The 26341-nt window shown below is 38.3% G+C and overlaps 1 protein-coding gene across 5 annotated transcripts in view; it reads left to right on the top strand.

Annotated features, from left to right (window-relative positions):
* Positions 1–26341, top strand: part of MRE11 (MRE11 homolog, double strand break repair nuclease) — a 78261-nt gene that overhangs the window by 11793 nt on the left and 40127 nt on the right. For all 5 annotated transcript variants that reach the window (XR_009596573.1, XM_012095282.4, XM_012095281.3 and 2 more), the window contains 7 exons: positions 5261–5348; positions 7010–7151; positions 11004–11118; positions 16027–16212; positions 16898–17069; positions 19700–19780; positions 23552–23678. Coding sequence is in view for 4 of the 5 variants with exons in the window: in XM_012095282.4 (XP_011950672.3) it covers positions 5261–5348; positions 7010–7151; positions 11004–11118; positions 16027–16212; positions 16898–17069; positions 19700–19780; positions 23552–23678 (911 nt within the window). In the remaining variant the exon portion in view is untranslated. The remainder of the gene's footprint in view (positions 1–5260; positions 5349–7009; positions 7152–11003; positions 11119–16026; positions 16213–16897; positions 17070–19699; positions 19781–23551; positions 23679–26341) is intronic.

The following is a 26341-nucleotide window of genomic DNA, read 5'->3' as shown; positions in this document are numbered from 1 at the left end:
CTCTCAAATCCATACATGACTACTGGAAAAGCCATAGCTTCAACTAGATGGATCTTTGTTGGCAAAGTAATGTCTCTGCTGTCTAGGTTGGTCATAACTTTTCTTCCAAGGAGCAAGTGTCTTTTAAATTCATGGCTACAGTCACCATCTGGAGTGATTTTGGAGCCCCCAAAAATGAATTCTGTCACTGTTCCCACTGTTTACCCCTCTATTAGTTTTCTGAATGTTAAGTTTTAAGCCAGCTTTTTCACTTTCATCAAGAGGCTCTTTAGTTCTTCTTTGCTTTCTGCCATAAGTGTGGTGTCATCTGCATGTCTGAGGTTAGTGATATTTCTCCCAGCAATCTTGATTCCAGCTTGTGCTTTATCCAGTCCAGCATTTCTTGTGGCATACTCTGCCTAGAATTTAAATAAGCAGGGTGACAATATACAGCCTTGATGAACTCCTTTCCCAATTTGGGACCACTCTGTTGTTCCATGTCTGGTTCTAACTGTTGCCTCTTGACCTTCATACAGATTTCTCAGGAGACAGGATAGGTGGTCTGGTATTCCCAACTTTATGAATTTTCCACAGTTTGTTGTGATCCACACACTCAAAGGCTTTGATGTAGTCAGTAAAGCAGAGTATATGCTTATCTGGAACTCTCTTGCTTTTTCGATGATCCAAAAGATGTTGGGAATTTGATCTCTAGTTCCTCTACCTTTTCTAAACCCAGCTTGAACATCTGGAAGTTCATGGTTCACGTACTGTTAAAGCTAGCTTGGAGAATTTTAAGCATTACTTTACTAGCTTGTGAGATGAATGCAGTTGTGTGGTAGTTTAAGGATTCTTTGGCATTGCCTTTCTTTGGGATTGGAATGAAAACTGACCTTTTCCAGTCCTATGGCCATATTGAGTGCAGTACTCTCACAGCATCATCTTTTAGGATTTGAAATAGCTCGACTGGAATTCCATCACCTCCTCTAGCTTTGTTTGTAGTGATGCTTCCTAAGGCCCACTTGACTTCATATTCCAGGATGTCTGGCTCTAGGTGAGTGATCACACCATTGTGATTATTTGAAGATCATTTTTGTATAGTTCTTCTGTGTATTCTTGCCACCTCTTCTTAATATCTTTTGTTTCTGTTAGGTCCACACCATTTCTGTCCTTTATTGAGCCCATTTTTGCATGAAATGTTCCCTGGTATCTCTAATTTTCCTGAAGAGATCTCTAGTCTTTCCCATTCTGTTGTTTTCCTCTATTTGTTTGCACTGATTACTGAGGAAGGCTTTCTTATCTTTCCTTGCTATTCTTTGGAACTCTGCATTCAAATGGGTATATCTTTCCTTTTTTCCTTTGCCTTTAGCTTCTCTGCTTTTCACAGCTATTTTTATTCTTATTTCTTACCTATTTGTGTATAAATATATTTTAAAAAGGAGTTTATATTGGGAGGTAAATTTTTGGGGATTTTTGTATTTAAGAAGATGAGTACTTTTAACTTTGGATTGATAATTTGGCTGGGTTTAGAATTGGATTTCGAAAGATTCTTACATATGTTTCCTTGTTTTAAAAAATTCTAATCACTTGTTAAAGAGATTGTGTTTTCTCCATTGTATATTCTTGTCTCCTTTATCAAAGATAAGGTGTCCATAGGTGCATGGATTTATCTCTGGGCTTTCTATTTTGTTCCAGTGATCTATATTTCTGTCTTTGTGCCAGTACCATACTGTCTTGATGACTGTAGCTTTGTAGTATAGCTTGAAGTCAGGCAGGTTGATTCCTCTAGTTCCATTCTTGTTTCTCAAATTTGCTTTGGCTATTTGAGGTTGTTTGTATTTCCGTACAAATTATGAAATTATTTGTGCTAGTTCTGTGAAAAATACCATTGGTATCTTAATAGGGATTGCACTGAATCTATAGATTGCTTTGGATAGTATACTTATTTTCACTATATTGATTGTTCCAATCCATGAACATGGTATATTTTTCCATCTATTCGTGTGCTCTTTGATTTCTTTCATCCCACTTCAGTATTCTTACCTGAGAAATCCCATGACAGAGGAGCCTGGTGGGCTACATTCCATGAGGTTGCAAGAGAGCTGGACATGACTTATCAGCTAAACAACAGTAGCAAATGTTCTCAAACCTTCTTTCCTGTTCTCTTTCTGAAAATTATATCTTACCCACTTTTTAGTATCCCCTATAACTTTATTTCTTTGTACTACATTTTGGATAATTTTCTGTTCCAGTTTACTAATTCATGTAGAAAAATAGAACCAAAAAAAAAAATAGGGAAACTCTGAAAAAGAGGACTACTAAGTAGTGTTTAGCTCAGTTCAGTCCCTATCAAAATTCCAATGGTAGCTTTCACAGAAATAGAACAAACAACAGGTACAGGAAAAGGTGCTCAGTATCACTAATCATTGGGGAAATGCATATGAAAACCACAATGAGATATTACCCCATACCTGTTAGGATGTCTGTCACCAAAAAAATAAGGGAGAACAAGTATTGGGGAGAATGTGGAGAGAAGAAAACCCTTGCACGCTATTTGGAATGCCAGTTTGTACAGCCGATAGAAAACACTGGAGGTTCCCCCTCAAAGACAGAACCACCGTGTGATCCAGTGGTTCTCCCTCTGGGTATATATCCAGAGGGAATGAAAACAGTATCTTGAAGAGATAGTCTGCACTCCCACGTTCATTGCAGCATTATTCACAGTAGCCAAGATAAGGCAGTGGTGGCAACAGTGTACATGTCCATCAGTGGAAGAATGGATAAACATGTAATATGTATATGTGTGTATATGTAAAACATACATGTTACTCAACTGTAAGAAGAGACATCATTTCATGTGAGACAATATGCATGGACCTTGAATGCTTTATGCTAAGTAAACTAAGTCAGAGAAAGAGACAAATAATGTGTAATATCACTTACACAGTATAGGGAATCTGAACTCATATAAATGGAGACTTGAATGGTGGTTACCAGGGCCAGGTGTTGTGGGGGGGAAGTGGAGATGCTGGTCAAAAAGTATAATTTTGATTAAGAAATGATTACATTCATAGGATCTAATGTACAGCATAGTATTAGTTATAGTTAGTAAAGTTTCTAAGACAGTAGATCTTAAATGTTCTTACTAGGAAAAGGAGATGGTAACTGTGTGACATGCTGGCAGCTGTTGAAGGGAGTGTGTGTTAATTACAGTGGTAGGTAAGTTACAGTGGTTATCATTTTGCAGTATATGAATATATCAAACCAACGTATTTGTATACCTTAAAGTAACACAATGTTGCACGTCAGTTATATCACAATATAGCTGGAAAAAAGTATATTATAATGCTGCTGCTACTGCTAAGTCACTTCAGCCATGTCCGACTCTGTGCGACCCCATAGACGGCAGCCCACCAGGCTCCCCCATCCCTGGGATTCTCCAGGCAAGAACACTGGAATGTTGCCATTTCCTTCTCCAGTGCATGAAAGTGAAAAGTGAAAGTGAAGTTGCTCAGTCGTATCTGACCCTCAGCAACCCCATGGACTGCAGCCTACCAGGCTTCTCCGTCATGGGATTTTCCAGGCAAGAGTACTGGAGTGGGGTGCCATTGCCTTCTTTACATTAATAAAAAATGTGATATGACTCATGAATTGATAGGCAGGTAATTGGAAGAGTATAGAAGTTCCAGAAATAGCCTCAATACATGTGGGAATTTAGTATTTGATAAAGGTGGTGTCACGTATCTCCAGGAAAATGTAGCTTATTCAATAAAAGAACTAGAGGAAACTGTTAAGAATTTTAAAAAATCTGGATGTGGAAAAGACTTTTCTAAGTATTGCACAAATCCGGAATCCATAAAAGATTGGTATTTTTGTCTTTGTAAATTTCTGCATGGCAAGAGCTGCCCATGGAAGTCAGAAGTCCAGGTTCAACCAGAAAGAACATTTTTAATTCAAGGCAAATTAAGGTCTAATTTTCCCAATAGATAAATAATTTTTTCAAGTCAGTTAAAAGAAATTCATGAGTTAATAAACAAAAAGTTAGGTAAAGAATATGGACATCATTCACTGAAAAGGAAATAAAGTGACATTTAAACATACTAAAAGAATATGAAAGATACAAGATGAAGTACACTGAGATATGTTTTTCCTATAGGATTTATATACATCAGTAATTCTCAGTCCTGGGTGTGTATTATCTTTACCTCAGAATCTTAAAAAATACTGATGCCCAGTCTCTAGGTCAGTTAATCTCCCTGATTGTGTCTCAGACATTGGCGGATCTTCAAAGATCCCTAGAGAATTTTGCTGTGCAGCTAGGGTTTAGAATCACTGGTATAAAATTCAAGAAGTTTGATCATATATTGTACTAGTGGAGTAAGGGGAAATGGTCTCATGCATTGCCATTGTATTATGTAAGTTATACCACCTCAACCAGGGGAAATTGGCAGTAATCAAATTTACAAATGTAGCTGTACTTTTTGACCTGACAGTGTCCTCCTGATAATTTCCTACACTCTCACAAGGGCACCTTTGTTCAGGAGTACTCAACCATTTGTGAAACAAAAGACTGGAAATGGCCCAAATGTCCATTGATAGGTATCTACTTAAACACATTGTAATAATCCATACAGTGTCTGGCTAAAAAAAAGACACAAGGAATCTCTTTATATACTGATATGGAATCATTTACAAAGTATGTTAAGTGATAAAGGCAGGGTCCAGAGGTCTATATTGTGCTGCCATTTGTGGAAGAAGGAATATGTATTTATTTGCTTTATAGGTATAAGATATTTTTGCACAGATAAAGTAGAAATTGCTAGTGTCATTTCCTCTGAGAAGTGCAGCTTGGTGACTACGGCCAGGAGTAGTATGAAAATTTGTCATACAAGTAGTAAGTGATAGAGCTGGAATTTTTAATCAAGGTCTTTTGTATTCTAGAGTAGATGTATTTCTTCCCCTTCTGCTTCTACAATACAAATACAGACCTAACACAAAGACTTTGAAATTTTGAAAGCCTATTAGCTTACTATTCAGATAATCAAATCGTTCGTACAACAAGCATCATATACTGTAAGGTTTTCTTTTCAAGTGCAGTACTTTGAGATCTTTTCAAACTTGAATTATTGCCTATGATTGAATTTTTTTTTTTAAACTCCAAACTAGTAGTCATCTGCCAGCTTAGATAATCCAATTTGCCTCTAACAGTATTAAGTTTTTGGAGGAGGAGAATGGAGGAAAGAGCTTTTGTCTCTTACAGAAATTTTTTCTTTCTTTTTTTAAGGTTTCCATGGGTGAACTACCAGGATGGCAATCTCAACATTTCAATTCCGGTGTTTAGTATTCACGGCAATCATGATGATCCCACAGGGGTAATTATTGTGTTCTTAAAGTTTGTTGAAATTTTAGAAATTTTCCGTTTGTCTACGGGGAAGCATTCTTCCACTGCTTCCCTGCAGCTTTTAGTCAGATTGACTCAGAGATTCAAATTGACTTTTTATCATTCATATAGGCTTTTATACTGCTTTTTAGATACTTTAAAAAATCTGAGATAATAATTGATGTATGAGATATGCTTTTATTTCTTGAGTGCCAAAGTTAGCAATAAGTAACCAGTAGAAGGAATAACATTTAGGAATAAATAAATGTTGGGAATAACCTAACATTTGTATAATGCTTTACAGATTACCTGGTGCTTTTATCTCAAAAATCTCACTGTAGAAAATAATTGTTTCATGAACAGTTTTAAATCTAAATTAGATCATCTTATTTTGTTTGATAAGGAAGTACAGACCATCTTCAGCTTATGATGGTTCGACCTAAGATTTTTCAGCTTTACAGTGGTGCAAAACTGACATGCGTTCAGTTGAAACTGAATTATGAGTTTTGATCTTTTTTGTGGCTAATGATTTGTGGGAAGATACTCTTCTTGTGATGCTAAGTAAAGACAGCAAGGCCCAGGAGAGTGAAAAAGTTGGCTTAAAGCTCAACATTCAGAAAACGAAGATCATGGCATCCGGTCCCATCACTTCATGGGAAATAGATGGGGAAACAGTGGAAACAAGTGTCAGACTTTATTTTTTTGGGCTCCAAAATCACTGCAGACGGTGACTGCAGCCATGAAATTAAAAGACGCTTATTCCTCGGAAGAAAAGTTATGACCAACCTAGATAGCATATTCAAAAGCAGAGACATTACTTTGCCGACTAAGGTCCATCTAGTTAAGGCTATGGTTTTTCCACTGGTCATGTATGGTTGTGAGAGTTGGACTGTGAAGAAGGCTGAGCACTGAAGAATTGATGCTTTTGAAGTGTGCTGTTGGAGAAGACTCTTGAGAGTCCCTTGGACTGCAAGGAGATCCAACCAGTCCATTCTGAAGGAGATCAGCCCTGGGATTTCTTTGGAAAGAATGATGCAAAAGCTGAAACTCCAGTACTTTGGCTGCCTCATGCAAAGAGTTGACTCATTGGAACAGACTCTGATGGTGGGAGGGATTGGGGGCAGGAGGAGAAGGGGGTGACAGTAGATGAGATGGCTGGATGGCATCACTGACTCGATGGACGTGAGTCTGAGTGAACTCCGGGAGTTGGTGATGGACAGGGAGGCCTGGCATGCTGCGATTCATGGGGTCGCAAAGAGTTGGACACAACTGAGCGACTGAACTGAACCGAAAGTAATCTCAAAATATCATTTTATTTTTTCTGGTCATTAATGTATTATAAATCACTATTTAGCTAGTCTTTTTTTCCTCACATCTTGAGAGGTCTGCTTAATATAGATGGTTTTTTTTTCCAGTGGACAAGACATGATAAATTTTGATGAAATATTAACTTTGCATTTAGCATGTGATTCTACTCACAGTGATAGAAAAAAGGATAGCACATAGTTTACTATTGTAATCTTGTTTTGACAAGGCACTATCTTCATCTAGGTTTTTATAACTGCTATACAGAGTATACTTTTAATAAGTGATAACATGCAGATTATTTATTTTTAGATATACAGTAATATTCTTTGAAAATATTTTGCATAGGCAGATGCACTCTGCGCCCTGGATATTTTAAGTTGTGCTGGATTTGTCAATCACTTTGGACGTTCATTGTCTGTGGAGAAGATAGACATTAGTCCAGTTTTGCTTCAGAAAGGAAGTACAAAAATTGCTCTATATGGCTTAGGTAAGATGGCTTTATATTACTCTTTATGTTGATAAACATTTAATTGTTTAAGCAACTAGGAAATCAAATTCTGGAGTTCACTTTGTTGTTGTTTGGAAAGTAGTGAGGCAAATCTAATTATTCCTTATGGGTGACTTTAAAAAATCTTACAACATTTTGATGGACATTTTTCATTCTTTTTCATTCTTTACCAATATGGTAAAGAATCTGCCTGCAGTGCAGGAGACCCAGATTCGATTTCTGAGTCAGGAAGATCCCCTGGAAAAGGGAATGGTTACCCACTCCAGTATTCTTGCCTGGAGAATTCCACGGACAGAGGAGCCAGGCAGGCTACGGTCCATCAGGTTTTCAAGAGTCAGACATGAAGGACCGACTGACATTTCATTTCAATAGTCCTTGAGATTTGTTTTTAATAGCAGTTTTGATGAAAAAATATTTTTGCCTTAGTAGCTATTGTATGTTTTTTCTTTCTTTTTTTTCTGTTAGACTCAGACAAGAATCCTGAACATCAGAACTGTAGAGTAATTTAGAAAAACTGCATTTTTATACACTGTCCAATACAGTAATCATGTGGATATCAGGAACTAGAAAAGTGGCTAGTCTAAACTGAGTCATGCTATAAGTATAAAATACATATTAGATTTTAAAGACAGAAAAAAAATGTAAAATACCTTACTCAGATATTGGGTTAAATAAAATATATTAAAATTAATTTTACCAATTTCTTTTACTTATTTTAATGTGGCTACTAGAAAATTTAAAATTACATATTTGGCCTGTTTTGGTGGCTCACATGATATTTTTGTTAGTGCTTGTTTAGAACTCTCATCTACAATGCTCTGAAAATTTGCTTTATCAACTTATGAAATTTATTTAGTTTCCAGTAGGTAAAAGCTTGTTTGCTAGGCTTTATTACATGTGAATGGAAGACTATTTTTGTTTGTTGTTCTTCAGTGGCTAAGTTGTGTCTGACTCTTGTGACCTCACTGAGTTCGTCCTTCACTATCTCCTAGAGTTTGCTCAGATTCATGTCCATTGAGTAGGTGATGTTATCTAGCCATCTCATCCTCTGCTGCTCCTTTCTTTTGCCTTCAATGTTTCCCAGCATCAAGGTCTTTTCCAATGAGTTGGTTCTGCATCAGGTGGCCAAAGTATTGGAGTTTCAGCTTCAGCATCAGTCCTTCCAGTTGATATTCAGGGTTAATTTCCTTTAGGATTGACTGGTTTGATCTCCTTACAGTTCAAGGGACTCTTCAAGAGTCTTCTCCAGCACCACAGTTTGAAACCATCAATTCTTTTGCACTCAGCCTTCTTTATGGTCCAGCTCTTACATCCATACATGAGTACTGAGAAAACCATTTTCAGCATGCATTCAGAGTGTATTTTTTGTGTCTTCATTTGGTTAAGTTCAGTTTGATATTTGTTATATGAATACAATAGTTTTATTGTTTTTGATGTGTATCATTTAGTTGCTAAATTGTGCCCGACTCTTTGCGACTCCATGAACTGTAGCCCACCAGGCTCTTGCATCCGTGGAATTCTCCAGGCAAGAACACTGGAGTGGGTTGCCATTTCCTAAGTATTATAAAATTTATGCTTCATGTTAAACCAGTTTTAAAGTACCCCAGGGGAAATTGAGAAAAAACTCATGCTATAACTAACCTCAACAAGAGTGAAGTGAGTGAAAGTCGCTCAGTCATGTCCGACTCTCTGCGACCCTGTAGACTATACAGTCCATGGAATTCTCCAGGCCAGAACACTGGAGTGGGTAGCCTTTCCCTTCTCCAGGGAATCTTCCCAACCCAGGGATCAAACCCAGGTCTCCCACATTGCAGGCGGATTCTTTACCAGCTGAGCTATCAGGGAAGCCCATAGTTTTCATTATTTTTTGAGTGATTTTAGTATAATAGAAGCCTTAGTACTCATTTCTCTTTGTATATGTTTTTAAAGAATAATTAAGATGGATGGTTTATTTAAATACTTTCTGTAGGAAGTGTAGAGTCTTTGCCCAGGTTACATAATTTTGCCAGTAGAAAAGCATCATGGCAATCTCTATTTCAGAGATACAGAAGATGAGATCAAAATATTATGTCTGATTTTTGAAGTGATAGAGCAGGAAGTAAAATACACTTAAAAATAAAAACACTCCTGATATTTTAATCACTGTAACATTAGGGATCATATCTGAAGAAAATGATTGATCCTTACACTTTCAAACCAAGGACAAACCCCGTTATGCCTTAGTCACTGCCAGAAGCAGTGAGTTAGTTCTGCATCAGGTGGCCAAAGTATTGGTGTTTCAGCTTCAATAGCTGAAACTATTTCAGCTCTGCAAGCTCTTATCTCATCCTGTTCTATTTTCCTTAACTGGACTCAGTCTCTACCCTCCAGCGGCTACTCCCACCCCAGCTCTGTATATGCTGCTGTTGCTAAGTCGCTTTAGTTGTATCCGACTCTGGGCGACCCCATGGACAGCAGCCCACCAGGCTTCTCCATCCACAGGACTCTCCAGGCACGAATACTGGAGTGGGGTTTCATATTCTAGAGCCCTTTTTAGTTAGCAGACTCCTCATATCATCAGTCCCTGAATGCTCCCTGTGCTGTGTCACTGTGAGTGATACTGGCCTACGAGGCTCCTGTGTCCTGTGCAGTTTTCTCCTGGCCTCTCACAGGCTCTAGGGTGGAAGGGCTGGAGGGCAAGTCCCTGCTCTCCTTGCTTCCCGCTGCCACCCCCTGTCCTTCCTTTTCAGATATCCTTGAAGCTAACTGCCAACCAGTAAACTGCCCTTTCCATTACCTCAATTTTCTTACCTGCTTACCTTCCAGTTTTGTCAGTGTTCTCAGTATTTCTGCAGCTAAGTAGATCAACCTTCTAATGCCCTGGATTTTCATGTCTTGCCTTTTTTGTCCCAGTCATACATTCCACCATCATTTCAATTGCTAGCACTAGGAGTTCTCTCTAGAAGCTAGACCTCTTCTAGCTCTTATACTTCTGCAGCATTGACTTTTCTTCCTTAATCACTCCATGAAGTGGTAACCTTGTCCTCCCACTGATAATTGCCTTCTTAGCATCCTGACTTGCCTTTTATAGCATTTAAAATTACGATTTGCATGTTTATTTTTATTGACCTATACTAGACTAAGATTATCCTTTGGGGAGTTAGGAAGAGTTATTTAAAAATCGTTAAATTATTTAAAAGCACACTGTTTTTATTTAAAAGCATAATATATATAAAACTATTATTTTTAAGTACATTTTAAAATCTCACCCCTTTTAATGTCATTTCCTGTGTATTTTGTAATGTATATGTTAGATCAAGAGTACACATAGAAAAAATAGAGTAGGAAACAATATTATTAAAAATTTTAATAAGACTATGAGCATAGAAATCAGATTTTTATTCTACATTTTCTAGATTTTGAAGGTATGTATGCTTGACATGGAAAACATCCTTTGAATGCAACTGACTGCTCAGCAGGTTTCTCTGATGGCTCAGCAGTGAAGACTTCCTCTGCCAATACTGGACACTTGTAGGAGACTCGAGTTCAATCCCTGGGTCGAGAAGACCCCTTGGAGGAGGAAATGGCAACCCTCTCCAGTACTTGCTTGGGAAATCTCACAAAACAGAGGAGCCTGATGGGCTACAGTCCATGGGGTCACAAAGAGTCTGACACGACTGAGCGACTAAACAAAAACAACTGCTCAGCAGCTGTCAGGCACGAACTTGGAACGTTTTCATTTGTGAATAATAATATCAGATTTCAAATATCTCTCTGATAGGAAAATGAGATACTGAGAGAAGCACATAATTTAGAAGCAAAACTTTTAAAATAATATAATGTCTATTTCAGGATCCATTCCAGATGAAAGGCTCTATCGAATGTTTGTCAACAAAAAAGTAACAATGTTGAGACCCAAAGAAGATGAGAACTCTTGGTTTAACTTATTTGTGATTCATCAGAACAGGTAAAAGTTTTGTCTCTGAAAATTCTTGAGTCAAATATTGAGGTTCCCCAAATCTCTGTTTCTAAGCTTACCTATATTTTAGTAAAGGGTTCCTTATTCCTTGAAAGCTGTCAGTGCGGGATCAGGCAAACTTAGATAGGCATTGTGTGACTGCATCTTGAAATCATTTTCAGTATATATTCATACTTATTAATGCAAATGAGTATTTCTAGCATATGGGTAAGAAATACCAAAAACCATAAAATGAATGCTCCTAAATTCAGAAGGAAGTGGAACATGAGCAGTACATTACCCCATGCCCTTTTCTGACCCTATCTTTTTCTACATACTTTATAGGGAAGCATTATCTTCACTTTTTATTTAATCTGTCCATAGCTTGCTTTATTGTTCAGTTATACACTTACTCATGAGTCATCTTTATTTGGTTTTGGTATAACTGGAACCATGCTTTATATTTTGCAGTTGGCTTATTTTTGTTCAATAGTATGTTACTTCAAAATGAAAATGTCAGTCATTAGTCATGTCTGACTCTTGTGACCACATGGACTGTAACCTGCCAGGCTCCTCTGTCCATGGGATTCTCCAGGCAAGAATACTGGAACGGGTAGCCATTCCCTTCACCAGGGAATCTTCCCAACCCAGGGATCAAACCCAGGTCTCCTGCATTGCAGGTGGATTCTTTACCACTGAGCCACAAGGGAAGCCCTATGTCACTATGATTCATTTTGCTGCTTAACAGCATAACTCTTTTTCACTGATGTATACGTTTCAACTTTTTTGCCTGTTGATGAGTATTTTGTTATTTCCAGATTTTTTTTTTTTAATCTTTTTGTTAGGAACATTCTTTTTTTTTTTTTTGGTATATGTGCTGCTGAAGTGGGTACAGGAATATTCTTATACATTACTCCTGGTACGTATATACAGGTGTTTTTCCAGAATATTAAATATAGGTAGATCAGCTTTTTTTTGTTGGTAGTTTTAAGAAATTTAATCTAGTGGCAGGGTATAAGGTTGATTGAAAGGAAATAGAGATTTGAAGAAACAAGATTTATTATGTGATAATTATAGTAAAAAAGTGTGAGATGGTAACAATGGTGGCAGTGAAATGATATATAAGGAACAAAGTTGAAAAGTTATTGAAAAAGAATCTGAAGGGATTTGGGGCCTGATTATATAATTTCTTCTTATTATTATTAAATAGTATTTATTGAAGAGATATTTATTGACTGTAGAATACTCTGGTACTTGTCCATCACCACAACTCAGTGAAAGAAAGGTTTTAGGCTGCAGTGTTATGTTGCCTTATGTATATTCTTGAATAAACATGGTGAGTTTCAAAGGAGAAACAGGACAGGGTTTTGATATGTTGGTTTCTATGTAACAGACAGGGAGTTTGTTCCTTCTCTTGCTGAAGGCTTCCCAGTTCTGCTACACTTTCTGCTTTCCCCAAGTAGGAATAAGTCAGAAGCCATTCCATACCAGAATGAGAGGTGGAGTGGCAGCATTGGTAAGGGGAATGGATGGTATGGCTGGTTGCTGTTAAGGGTGATGTTAATAATCTTGATCATTTGATTAAGGTGGTGTAGACCACGTTTCTCCACTGGAAAGGTCACATCTTCTACTTTATAATAATATATTGGGAAAAATACATTGAGACTATGAATATCCTGTTTCTCCTTAGACTTTGACCCACAGGCTTTAGCATCCACTGGTGCATCTTGATGGGGAAACAGTGGCTGACTTTATTTTTCTGGGCTCCAAAATCACTGCAGATGGTGATTGTAGCCATGAAATTAAAAGACGCTTACTCCTTGGAAGGAAAGTTATCACCAACCTAGCTAACATATTCAAAAGCAAAGACATTACTTTGCCAACAGAGGTCCGTCTAGTCAAGGCTATGGTTTTTCCAGTGGTCATGTATGGATGTGAGAGTTGGACTGTGAAGAAAGCTAAGTGCCGAAGAATTGATGCTTTTAAACTGTGATGTTGGAGAAGACTCTTTGAGAGTCCCTTGGACTGCAAGGAGTTCCAACCAGTCCATCCTAAAGGAGATCAATCCTGGGTATTCATTGGAAGGACTGATGTTGAAGCTGAAACTCCAATACTTTGGCCACCTGATATGAAAAGCTGACTCATTGGAAAAGATGCTGATGCTGGGAAAGATTGAGGGCAAGAGGAGAAGGGGACGACAGAGGATGAAATGGTTGGATGGCATCACCGACTCAATGGACATGGGTTTGCGTGGACTCTGGGAGTTGGTGATGGACAGGGAGGCCTGGTGTGCTGTGGTTCATGGGGTTGCAAAGAGTCGGACACGACTGAGTGACTGAACTAAACTGAAGGTGCATCTTGTTTCCAGTAATTAATGCTGTGATGGTGTTTGTAACTTTTTAAATTTCCCTTATTCTGTCTATAATTATTGACTGAAAGTCTTCTGTTAGGAAAATTTGTCATTCTCATTTATTTACTTATTCATTCCATTCATTTATGTTACTTTAGACTCAAATATTTATTTTATTCTTTGAGGTACAATCCAGTATTAGCAGTTTTTGTTGTTGCTTACTTTGTTTCAACTCTGACCATTGAGAGCATTTTTATATCGGCTTCTGTGCTCTTTCAGCAAGCCCTCTTCCTTTTTGTTTTTTTGAACTATGTCATTAACCTTCCAGTCCTACAAATTGCTCCAGGCTCCTCTTGTATTTTTCTCCCAAGCCCAGGAATCAACTACTTCGCCAAGGAGCCCTAATTGCTTTCATCGGAGAGTGGTATTTAGAAACCCAGATATGGCCACTAAGTGTGCTTAGTGCTACTGCCGGTCTCCATAGCCCTCATGACTAGAGTTAAGGGAATATGTGTATATTTACTAATTCATGTATACATATTTGTATGTATGTGTGTGTTTGAGCAAACTCCCAGATATGGTGAAGGACAGGGAAGCCTGGCGTGCTGCAGTCCATGGGGTCGCAAAGAGTCAGACATGACTGAGCGACTGAACAACAAATATGTGTGTTAAAAAAAAACAAAAAACCCTAGTGCAAGTTCATACTGATTTGAATCCAGCCCTACAGGGTTCATTTTTGTCTTCTCCCTTATTTGAGGCTTCATTCTCTAACAGAAACCTGGATTGTATCATCTTTATGTTTACTTACTTTTTTAATCTTAATTCACATATAAAGTAATTTTAAAATTGAGAAAATTTGCCAGCCAGGATTCAGTGTTTGTGTATTATTTTAGTCCATAGCCTTAAACTATATCTAGTAAAAAACACCACTTTCTAAAGTTACTTAGGTCAGTTCCTTTTCCCCTATCCCTTCATTGTCATTATAATAGGTTTTTATTATAATGCTGTTAGGGTCATTTTTCACCTTCAGCATTCTTACATTCTTATTGTTTTCTGGGTAAGTATGTTTTCAGGGCCTTGTAAAAAAAACAAACTGATTTTCTCATACAGAGCAAGAATTTTTGAGCCTTTTACATTTTACTTTATTTCCTATTTGTTTCTATATGTTGATCAATTTTCTTTTTCTTGCAGCGAAAGAAGGTAAACCCTAAACAGATTTTGTCATGCAAAACATTTCCACAAGGATGTTCTAATAGGCTTCTGTGTCATAAGTCAGAGTCAACCCACCAGCGTAATTTTCCCTTTTCCTGTGCTCCAGGAAGGCACACATACATCGTGTTTATTTGAGTTATTCTGCTCTCTTCAGTCATTGTGATAGCATTATACATTTTTTTTTACATAAAAGTGTTTTTTTACATAAACATTCCTAGATACATGAGCTTTTTTGATTTCACTTCCTGCTCTTCCGTGCATTCATTCTGCTCAGCTACACTGGTCCCCTTGCTGCTCTTGAACTCACTGGAAACATTCCCATGTCAGTGCCGTTGCCATCAATTTCCTCGCTCTGCCTAGGTCTCGGGCATTCCTGGTCCCTCATCTCCATGCTCTGCTACTTGTCTCCTGTCAGAGAGGCTTTTCTGGACCACCCTGTGTATAGTAGCCTCCCTTTTACATGTAACTTTTCCCTTTATTTTTCTGTATAGCCCCTATCACTATCTGACAAAACTTTATATAAAAAACATAGATATATATATGTATATGTGTATGCATATACATGAGCATATTGTGTTATTGCTAGTTTCCCCCATTTGAGCAAGGACTTTGTTCGTGTCTTCAGGATCTAGAAGAGACCTGGGAAACCTGACACATACAGACACTCAGTAAATGTTTGTTGAGTGAATGAATGTTGGCTTGCCTCAGTTGAATGCTGGTTGAAGTTGTTGAACACTTGTACTTAAATTCTCAGTGATATAAATCAATATTGTGGAGAATTTTTTTCTTATTTTCCTCTCTTTGGGTTTTCAGATATCTTTTAATAATAGCAGCTAAACTAGGTATAAAATAAGGATTTGGAAATCACATTCATACAATATTTTACTTAATATTGAAAACTCTTATCTCTTATATAAGACTGACATTCTCATTGTTTTAATCAGTAAAAGAAACATGTTAAAAGTGAGGGGACATATAAGCTTAGGTTAAATTCACTGTCATCTTTTGTGTTTTGTTTGGTGTACACTCAGACCAGTTTATAGGTTTTTACTCTTTCTAGAGCTCATGCTTTTCTGGCTTTCCCACAGGGGGAGTTATTCCTCTTTACCTTTTGTGACCTGCCTCTGTAGAATTGACTGCTTTCTCTTTTGAGGCTTTTACTTGTCTGTGTCCTGCAAGCTTGTAAACCCTTTGAGATTAGGAATTAGATATTATCTTTGTATCCCCAACCCCTCGAACACTTTCTGGCTTATAGAAGGGATAATAAAGCTTTAGTGACTGGAGAAAGACTTATTATGAAGTTGTTTTATATCTGTAGATATTTGTAATACTTAGTTTTAAAAATCTTGGCATAGGAGTAAACATGGAAGTACCAACTTCATTCCAGAGCAGTTTTTGGATGACTTCATCGATCTTGTTATCTGGGGCCATGAACATGAGTGTAAAATAGCTCCAACCAAAAATGAACAGCAGCTCTTCTACGTGTCACAGCCTGGAAGTTCAGTGGTCACGTCTCTTTCCCCAGGAGAAGCTGTAAAGAAGTAAGTAATGATTATATTTTCCAAATCAATTCTTAAAAATATTTTCTATAATAATCTGATCATCTCATAGGCCAAAAGTACTGATGGTGCTGTTACTTATATGATAAATTTATTTATAAAGACTGATTATTCCATATACTATTACTATTTTCCTAGATTTTAAGCTGTTTTCAGCAGGAGTGAAATACCCCAGTGGTATTAATGATTTTGCTGTTCATTAGGCCAATTCAAGGCTAACATTTTTATTAATTAAATTTTAAGTTAGAATGCTATAGGAAAGTTGATGGATGAGTAGATTTTATTCTGGGGAAGAAGAATGTTTACATTTTTTCCTGTGATATAACATTAAGATCAAATTACTAAAAGTCTTCTTTGGTGGTCCAGTGGTTAAAAATCTGCCTTGCAATGTGCGAGACACAGGTTTGATCAATGATCAGGGAACTAAGATCCCACATGCCACGAAGCAACTAAGCCCAGGCACCACAACTACTAAGTGTTGCATGCCACAACTAGAAAGTCCACAGCCAAATAAATATTAAAAACAAAATCAAATTACTAAACATTTTTTAAGGAGGGGAGGTTTTAAGGATTTTGTAGACATTAACAAATATGATCGTTTTGATGTGCACATCTTCATGAGGAAATGTACAATGTGATTAGGTTTTCATTTCCCTCCTCATTTCAGACACATTGGTTTGCTGCGTATTAAAGGAAGGAAGATGAATATGCAGAAAATTCCTCTCCGAACAGTGAGGCAGTTTTTCATGGATGATGTTGTTCTGGCTGATCATCCAGACATTTTTAACCCAGATAATCCTAAAGTAACGCAAGTCATACAGAACTTCTGCTTGGAGAAGGTAATTCTTCTAGATAAAGGTCAATGAAATCTATTTTAGTTGAGAGGTTATTTACATTGAATTAAATACTTCAGTAGACTAGAGGGAAGACATTACATTTGCTACATTCTCATGAAACCTTTAAGGAACCACTGTTCAGTAAATGAGTTTAGGTGTATTGAAGGTTTTTTTTTAAGTCTTTGAGATGGAAGAATGCTACATATAGAGGAAACTTTAAGTTCCCCTCCCAGATCCTTTCCTCCTCCTCAGAGTTGCATGTATAATTGCTTTTCTTTTTTTATCCTCATTTGATAATTTGTTCATTTTATTAATGAAAGCAGTAACTTTGATTGGGGAATCGCAGGATACTATGGTAGATGACGAGAACCTTAGCCTAGTAATCTCCTTCACACATCCTCTCACCCTGAAATCTACCTCCAGATAAAATCTTAAAATGTGTCTGCTAGGGCTTCCCTGGTCGCTCAGCTGGTAAAAGATTATCCTGCAATGCAGGAGATCCTGGTTCAGTCCTGGGTTGGAAAGATCCCCTGGAGAAGGGATAGGCTACCCACTCCAGTATTCTTGGGTTTCCTTGGTGGCTTAGATGGTAAAGAGTCTGCTTACAATGCAACAGACCTCGGTTTGATCCCTGGGTTGGGAAGATCCCCTGGGGGTGGGCATGGCAACCCACTCCAGTATTCTTGCCTGAAGAATGCCATGGACTGAGGAATCTGGTGGGCTACAGTCCTTGGGGTCACAATGAGTCAGACATGATTGAGTGATTAAACACAGCACAGGGACCATGTCACTTCAGTGTAAGTCCCATACCTCCTCCCATACAGATCACCATCCCTAAACCTCTGCAGAATTTCTTGAGCTACTTTGAAGTTGGATGAATGCATTTGATAATATGGAACTTGACATCTTAATACAGTAAGTCTACACATGAACCTTCAAGTTGCAAACTTTGAAAGATGCAGACATGCGTTTGCATGTCCCATCACTTAAATTAGTTCACATGTCTGCTGTACATTGTCACATGCATGCATCCTCTGCAGTGGCTGTACTCTGGTGTACTGCACTGTACAGAGGGCTTCCCTGATGGCTCAGCAGTAAAGCGTCTGCCTGCAGTGCAGGAGACATGGGTTTGATCACTGGGTTGGGAAGGTCCCCTGGAGAAGGAACTGGCAAGCCACTCCAGTATTCTTGCCTGGAGACTCCCAGGCAAGAGGAGCATGGTGGGTTATAGTCCATGGGGTCGCAAGAGGCCGACATGACTTAGCGACTAAACCACCACAATCACTGTATAGAGTATGGTAATACAGTATCTTTATTTCAAGCTGAAGAATGTCTGGAAGGAAGAGTAAAAGCAGCAGTGATGTAGCTGGTATTGTTGTACTTTTCAAAGTGCCACATTTAAGATTAAAAATGTTTTCTTTATTTTTTTGTGTTTGTTTTTATGTATTTTTGTATGAAAAGTATTATAAACCTATTTGTGCATGTGTGCCAAGTTGCTTCAGTTGTGTCTGACTCTTTGCAACCCTTTGGACTGTAACCCGCCAAGCTCCTCTGTCCGTGGGATTCTCTAGGCAAGAATACTAGAGTGGGTTGCCATGCGCTCCTCCAGGGAATCTTCCTGACCCAGGGATCAAACTTGCATCTCTATGTCTCCTCCATTGGCAGACGAGTTCTTTACCACTAGCACCAGCTGGGAACCCTATTACAGTATAGGATTATGTAGCCGATTGTGTTAGTTGAGTACCTAGGATAACTGTTGGATTTAACGAACAAATTAGACTTACAGATTTGCTGTTGGAACAGAAGTCGTTCATATGTAACATTAATTGCTAACACTTACTCAGTTCTTACTCTGCGTATGCTCTTCTGCTTTTTATGATAATGATAATTGTCACTGCTGTTCATTGCTTGTATATTCCGGACACTGTTGACAGCGTTTTGCATTTAATCCACTTAGCAATGCTATAGGACGGTAGAGTCTACCATCCACATTTTACAGAAAGAGGAGCTGAACCTTAAAGTGAGGCAAATGTGATAACCACTAAACTGCAGAAACGCCCACTGGAGCTGAACCTTAAAGTAACTCACCCAATGTCACAACTTTACTAGCTTCATGTAACTCATATAACTGAAAGGTTTAGGTTTGCTGGTTTCAAGATGACCAGATTCAGAAACTCAAATTAAGATAGCAGGCCCTTCGGTCTCTGTTTCCATGTTTAGTCCTGTGCCACCCAGTCCTGTGGTTTTTATCTTAAGCTTCACTATAAGGAAGTCTGTCATGCGGTGGCCCACAGACTTACATTGCCTTTACAGCTGAATCATTTTTTTCCTAGTGGTTCCAGATAAACCCCTTAAACATTGAGTTTCCCTGGACTGAGGTCATGTACTTGTCCCTGAACCTGATCTCTCAGGCGCGGGAGATGGAGCATGAGTGAGTGGATTGTCCCTGCCTACTCAGGGAGCTCAGGGTCTCTCAGCCTTGGCACAGCTGACAGTTTAGACTGGGAAATGCTTTGTTGTGGGAGCTTGTTCTGTGCACAGTGGGATTTTTACAAGTCCTCTCTGACCTCTACCACCAGATGCCAGCCAGAGGTACCTCTTCCCCCTAGTCATGACAATATCTTTATTTTGAGGTTGAAGAAATGCTTGAAAATGCAGAACGGGAACGTCTGGGAAATTCTCGACAGCCAGAGAAGCCTCTTATACGACTGCGAGTAAGTCCTATTTAGATGAATTTAGCTTTATTGATTTTCAAAGGAGAGTTTTGTACAGTTTACATGATTTTTTTTTTTTTTTTTGGTAAAGTAGCAAAGAGAGTACGTATAGTAAAAAGAGCTGTCGTCATTGGTGAAGAAAATAATAAAGCAGCCAGTATTTGATTTAATTGTAGTTTCATTCCTTTCTATAAACTTTTTATTTGATATTGAGGTATAGATAAATAAAAATGTTGTGACAGTTTCAAGTGAACAGTGAAGGGACTCAGCCATACATATATGTGTTCTCCCCCATATCCCCCTCCCATCCAGGCTGTCACATAACATTGGTAAAGTTCCATGTACTCTGTATATAGTAGGTCCTTGTTGGCTATCCATTTTAGTTCATTCTGATAGGTTTGACGTTTTTGTTTTCTTGCTTCCCTCATTTCTAAATAGTGTTGTATTGACTAGGTTGGCCGAGCTCTTGGACTTCATTGCCTGCGGTTCTCCACTCTCCCCTCCTTCCAGGCACTCAGACTTCTTGCAGTGCCTCGGGCATATCAGACCTGCTCACTTCCTCCAGGTCTGTTCATGTCACCCAGGTAGTCACCTCAGTGGACCCCAGCCTGATTAAGATCGTAACCCCCAGGCCCTCTCTCCAGCACTGCTGATTTCACTTACCCTTCTCTGCGTCTTCTTTTTTTCCCCACAACACATCCACCTGAACTACGACATCCAATTTATTTGTTTATTTATTTTGGTTATTATTTATCCTCAGCTACCAAACTATCTGCTCTATGGAAGCATGGAACTTTGTGAATCTTGTTAACTAATGTAGCCAAAGATCCCAGAACAGTCCCTGGCAATTGCACGTGGTTGATAAATAGGTGGCAAGAACTGACATTTCAGAGTTAGAAAATTCTAAGAAATCAAAGTGTTTCCTGTGACTCTAAACCTGCTTATCTTTTGCATCATAATATTCACAAATAACAACAGACTTCTTTTTTTTCCCGCCCCTGTGCCTTTCTCTTCTAGCTCCTCCCTTTTCTGATTTTCTTCCCCCCAAAATAATACATTGTCTATATTGCTCATATAACAGTCTCTTCCTCAGTCCACTATAATCAAGGCTGTGACACCACCATCTCAGGTGGAAAATGCAACCTTCAGTTGTCAAATCCAGTAGATTTTTTTTTATCTTAGTTAGTGAGTCACTCTTCAGCATTCTCTTCTACAAGTTTTCTTTGTCCCTTCCTATATTTTACTTAGTTCTCTGTCCAGTCTAGGCATATGATCACCTATAGAATGATGGTTCCCAAATTTTGACCTACCCCTGAGACCTCCTTGTTGGAGTACAAGAGTCCTTCTAAAGCCTTGTGCCCAAGGGATATGGCCCTTAAACTGCAGCAGCACTGGCATCACCTGGGAAATTCTTAAAAATACAGAATCTCAGGCTCCATATTAAACCCACTGAACTGCATTTTAACAGGATCCCCCAAAGATTTATATGCACATGACAATTTGAGAAGCCCTGGGCCGTACAGGATGAAGGTAAAGAGGACAGTCTAGAGTCAGACTGGTTTGATTCTGGCTCTGTCAGTAGCTATGTGGCCTTGAGCCACTGGGTCTCTTGTCCCTGGGTATGTGCTTCCTAGGTCTGAGTGAATTCTCTCCATCTCGTTGTCGTTGCTGTAGCTGAGCCTGGACGCTCTCTTAGCTGGCCTGCCGCTGCAGCTTCCTACCTGACTCTGCTCCAGTTTCCTCCTGGCCTCTCCAGACTAATGCCAACACTGTCTTTCTAAAATATGATATTGCATGGTTTTCCTGCTGAAAACGACTTAATGACATCCCAACTCTAACAAGAACGAGCCTGAGCTCTCATGTGGCATTCCAGACTTGACATGATCTGGTCTAAACCGACCTCATTGCTTCTACCTTGTTTCCTGGCAGCACCTCCTGGACTCCAGTTTCTGACTGAAAGTTGCTGTTTCCTAGGCCTGCTGCTGCTGCTAAGTCACCTCAGTCTAGTGGAGTTTATTTCACTCTTTAGCGTATTTGCTCACGCTGATCCTGCTGCATGGGATGTACTTCTCTTCTGAAGTAATCCCCTTTAATACTCACTTAAGCTTCCCTCTTCAATAGAAACTTTTCTTGACATCCCTTCAGAATCGCTACTTCTTTGTGTCCTCAATCTCCTCTGTACATATTTCTTACAGTACTATTCAGATTCTGCTTGCAGCTACTTCTTTACATGGTTTGTCTTCCTAGCCAGCTTCTTAGTTTCTTTCCAACCAGGATGCTGTTTTATTTATGTTATATCTGGCCCTTGGTAGAGTACTTAGACATTGTGGACACTTCAGTGAATAATTTTTTAACGTTTAGAAAAAGAAAATTACAAATAAAACTAGCCTGGAGTTCAGTTGTTAAAAATATGTTTTGGGGAGACTCCCTAGCTTGAGCATTTGGCATTTTCTGGTTTAGAACATGGCAGCTGTAGAGATGGTTTATCTGGGTAATAGAAACTTAGCTGCTTCAAGAGAACCACACAGATCTCTCTATCAGGGCAGAAGCACCATGTTTCTCATCTGTGTCTGCCTGATACTGTTAAAACTAATCAGACTTAAATTGAAAATTGGTGTTCCTTTCCCAAACACATTACTAACTCATTAATGATAAAAAGAAGAAATATTTTCCTGTAGGTAGTATTCCAAAATGTATTGGCTAGATGACCCTCACTGATTCACTAATTCAGTGGACAGATGTTTATTGAGTTACTGAGTGCCTTCTTTTCATATATGAGAGTGGGGGGTGGACAGTGATGATAAAATAGACAAGGCTTTCAGGAGATGGAGGTGTGAGAAGAGATACAATAAACAAATAGCAAATATGTGACAGAATCTTAGCTAGTGCTAAGTGTGACAGAGAGTATAAGTTGGGTGGAGGTTAGGTGTAGTCTGGAGAGGCTGGTAATGTGGTACAGTGCTGGTTCCCAGAGCATCCTTTGAGAACAGCTGGTTTAGGAAAATGATTATATCTGTTAGGAAGAGATGTGGTGTTTTTCTTTGTAAGGGGCTTGGTGCCATAAGAGACATCTTTAAAAAAAGCCTGCCTTGAGAACCATTATTACTTCTAAATAGAAATCGTGAGCCCTCTTGTACCTGCAGTTTCATATCTGCAGATATGGAGGGCTGATTGAATTGTGCCATTTTATACAAGGGACTTCAGCATCTGCAGACTTTGGTGTTCCCAGCCAGAGGTCCTGGAATCAATCCCCCTGAAATACCAAGAGATGACTGTCCCATGTTTTGGAGGTGATCATTTCTCAAAGCTCACAGACTTGCATCTTTTCCTCCATGGATTTTCCCAATGTTTATTTTTGTCTGATGTGAAAGCTTATCCTTACGTGATAAACCAATTAATAAATACATCTAGTGCCAGCATTCTATTTGGATATCTGTTTTAAAAGTTTAAGAAAACTTGTTTAGAAATTTCACATCCTTTACAGATGATATTCCTGGTTCCTAGACTGTTAGTTTTTACCATGGGGAGATACAGTGATTCTGACATTGTGGGAATTCTTGCTGTACCTTGATTCCATCAAACAATGTCTTGAAGAAGCATAAACCTTTGAATCTTTATTTTTTCATGGAATAAATTGTGTAACATCATGATGATCTTTAAAATGAGTTGTAGAACATTAACATACACTACTAACTTAAAAGTTTTATCCATAAATACTGAAATTGGTACTCTGTTGTTTGCTAGCCTTTGTAACTTGTTCTTTATTTCCAGGTGGACTATAGTGGAGGCTTTGAACCGTTCAGTGTTCTTCGCTTTAGCCAGAAATTTGTGGATCGGGTAGCTAATCCAAAAGATGTTATCCATTTTTTCAGGCACAGAGAACAAAAGGAAAACACAGGTAAGCTGGTTATCTTTTTTTTTTTAAGATATTTTTAGCACCTTTCTTTTTAAGGTATATTTTTGGCTATACAAGGTCTTTGTTTCTTTGCAGTTTTTTCCTCTAGTTTTGGCGAGCGGGGCCAACTCTATAGTTGGGGTATGGGAACTTCTCATTGCTGTGGCTTCTCTGTTGCAGAGCTCAGGGCTCTAGGGTGCTTGCATTTCAGTAGTTTTGGCAAATAGGCTCAGTAGTTGCAGTTCCCGGGCTCTAGAACACAGGCTCAATTGTTGTGGTGCACGAGCTTAGTTACTCTAAGGCATGTGGGATCTTCCCGGATCAGAGATCAAACCCATGTCTTCTGCATTACTGAGCCACCTGTGGTAAATTTGATCCCAGGTCAGGAGGATTTCCCTGGAGAAGGAAATGGTAACCCAATACAGTATTCTTGCCTGGAAAATCCCAAGGACAGAGGAGCGTGGCAGAGGAATCCATGGGCTCACAAAGAGTCAGACACAACTTAGTGACTAAACACACATGCATGCAGGCAAAAACTAGATGGCAATCGCTTGTAAACCTGCGGTTATCAGTGAAGAAATGATGGCTTTCGTAGTTTTTTTTTAAACATGCTGCTGATTAGTAACACATATTTTATAGATTTAGTGTTTACATATATATTATTACTATATATTCTAAATGTTTAGAGAATATACTCTTAAATTTTACAGCTAAATATTTCAACTTCACAGCATATGTGATTTAAGATTCTAGTCCTAAGAGATGTCCCAGAATATTAAAAAGATATATACTTAAGGGCTAATTAAGTTTTGTGAAAACTAATTGCCTTTATTTTAACATTTATCAAAAACAGGTTACCTGACTGAAATAGTGCTTCTTCATAATAAATATTGAAATACAGTGGCTCTTCTCCTTAGAACTATTGAGTCAGAATTAATATGTCCCTTGTTTACATGTACACCGCATTGGTTTTTATTAACCCTGATTTAATGAGCTTCTATTTTCATAGTTAAATTGTGATCAAAATGGTGTATACTGTTAATTCAGCCTGAAATAGTCATTTGGATATTTAAATAGAGCTCATAGAATACTGTTTTAGGGGAAAACAATCCATATCAGAGAATGGTTTTTATGCTGTTAACTTTAGCTAGTTATTGATGATGATTTACTCTAATCATTCATTCTTATCAATTCCTTGGAGTTTTATTGGTATAGCATTTGTGAGAATATGGAGTTTAGAACTGGTTCCTTATTTATTTGTGTTTCATCCATAGTCAGTTTTGTTCTGATGATCCCTTTTTTGCTTAAACATTAATTGCCAAATGGAAACAATGACCCTTTCGTGTATCGTATTGAAAGCATGAAATTGTTTGTTTTGGCCAGCTCTGCTACTTCAACTACATGTGTGAAATCATGCAAATCGCTTAATCTCTCTGATGTTTAGTTTTCTTGTCATCAAAATTAGGATAATAGCTATACCTGCCTCATAGTACTATTTTGAGGATTGGAAGATATACTGTATGTAAATGGTCTTAACATAGTGTCTGGCATAGTAAAATGTAGTAATCATATTTATGAAGTAATATTGATTCTCCCATCTTGAAATTCAAAAAGGATTTCTATTTACTTGTCCTCACTGCTTTGCAAGAGGCATGCTGAACTTTGTGCCTCTATCCTGTAAGCCATGGCATAAACTTTTCCCTCTGCCTAAGATATTTTTTTTTCTCTTTTTTTGCTTATTGAGTCTTCCTCATTCTGCAAGTCTTGAGTCAAATGATAATAGCGTTTGCTATCTGCACATTATTTTCAGTCTTCTTGGGGAAGAAATAGTTCATTTCTTCTTGGTGTGTCATATTTTTTTTTCTCAGCTCTGTTGTAGCACTTACCACCTTTCATTGTAATCATTAGCTATTATGGGTTGTCTCCTAACATGTTATTGTATTTTCCACACCATGTCGCACACCTGCTGGACAGTTAATATTCATTCTCCCTGACAGAAGTTATGAACAGAGCATATTACTAGACCTTATGCTTTTTGACTTCTTACCCAGTACTCTTTTTATTCTGTACCTACTGTTTTTTGAGACAACCATCCTGCATAAGAATGCAGTAAATCTGCTTTACTATACATGCTTCCCATTTATCTCTCAGAATATTAAACAGATATGTACTTATGAGTTCAGATTTAATTAATTTTTGCTGTTTCATCAAGGATATTATTTAGTGAAACTGGCTGTTTGCTTTGTCTTGTTTTGAACTGTAAATATGAGGTGATGATTATTAGTAGAGCTCAGAACCACTCATCCTAAGGCACTGGCAGTTTTACCCAGGGCTGCTTTTGTATCATCAGTGTAAGTGGCAATACTGTGGAAAACGTAAATAACGTCTTCGTGTTACTATTGAGCCCCCTGAAGCAGTATGGGGGACTCCCAGAGATCTGTGGACCACTCTTGAGGATGGAGCCAAGAGACATGTTACTTGGAGATCAGGAAAAGAAGTAGAGACTTGGGGGGAAAGACTCTTGAAACTAGCAAAAATGCCATATTTTTGTCTCAAAATCTACTACGTTGAGCAAGCTGACAGTTGATAAAGTTTGGGCATATCTCCTCTACTGACAGGAATGTGCGTTGAATTTGGGTACTTTAACATTAAGGTGTCTGTGTGCG

The sequence above is a fragment of the Ovis aries genome, chromosome 15 (assembly GCF_016772045.2).
Source record: "Ovis aries strain OAR_USU_Benz2616 breed Rambouillet chromosome 15, ARS-UI_Ramb_v3.0, whole genome shotgun sequence".
Lineage (NCBI taxonomy): Eukaryota > Metazoa > Chordata > Mammalia > Artiodactyla > Bovidae > Ovis > Ovis aries.
The sequence above is the reverse complement of the archived record's forward strand: the minus strand, read 5'-3'. Positions and strand labels throughout refer to the sequence as shown.